The sequence below is a fragment of the Trypanosoma grayi genome (genome assembly GCF_000691245.1).
Source record: "Trypanosoma grayi strain ANR4 Tgr_2431_V1, whole genome shotgun sequence".
Lineage (NCBI taxonomy): Eukaryota > Euglenozoa > Kinetoplastea > Trypanosomatida > Trypanosomatidae > Trypanosoma > Trypanosoma grayi.
The window spans coordinates 1-701 of record NW_008828049.1 but is presented as its reverse complement, the minus strand read 5'-3'; the positions used below and the strand labels follow the sequence as shown (position 1 = coordinate 701).

Here is a 701-nt window from a genome sequence, read left to right as displayed (position 1 = left end):
AAGGACAGCGTGGACGTCACTGTGTCCGCTGCACTTCTGCTGAACCGCACTCGCAAACTGCTCAACGTTATGAAGACTGTGAAACTGAATGATAAAGGCATCAAGACGCTGGCTGGTGCATTTGACGCGATCGGTACGGCGAAGGAGGCGGCTTTAAAGTTTCTGAAGGGTTCGGAAGTTGCGCTACCGGACATGGAGAAGAAGTTGACAGAGGTCATAAAGAAAATCGAGGCCGAAAGACTCGCCGCTGCACTGAGAAAGGCTCGTGAGCATATTGGTCCTGTTGAGGATGTCATTAAATCGTTATCTACGCAGCCAGAGAAGGCCGCTGAAATCCCAGTGAATTCGAAGAGTGGCATCGTTAATTCTTTCCAAAAGGCGAAGGAGGGCACTTCTGATCCTGACAGTCTTGCCGAACCATCTACCCCTACGCGAGAAGCTGAGGCCGCGAAATTTACCGATCCTGTCGGAAGGAGCATCACCGCAAACACTACGGGTGCTGCGAGAGTCGCCGCAGGTATTGATAACAGTGACATCCCCACGTGGGTTCGTGCGCCACTGCTGCTGCTGCTGGCCTGTGCGGCCGTATGGTAAGACTTCTGTGTGTGTGTGTGTATGTGTCTGTGTGTTACTGGGACGGTGATGCTCCCACCGTAATTGCGGTGAGTGCTGAGGACTGCACTCCTGATTGTTAAGATTCT

General features: G+C 52.5%; 1 protein-coding gene across 1 annotated transcript; it reads left to right on the top strand.

Moving 5' to 3' along the window:
- Nucleotides 1–69: 69 nt before the first annotated feature.
- On the top strand, nucleotides 70–594 carry DQ04_24311000 (hypothetical protein; the record flags this gene model as incomplete). The annotated part of the gene is made up of 1 exon (XM_009318224.1): nucleotides 70–594. The coding sequence occupies one exon, from the start codon at nucleotides 70–72 to the stop codon at nucleotides 592–594; it is 525 nt and encodes a 174-aa protein (XP_009316499.1).
- Between the last annotated feature and the right edge of the window lie 107 nt (nucleotides 595–701).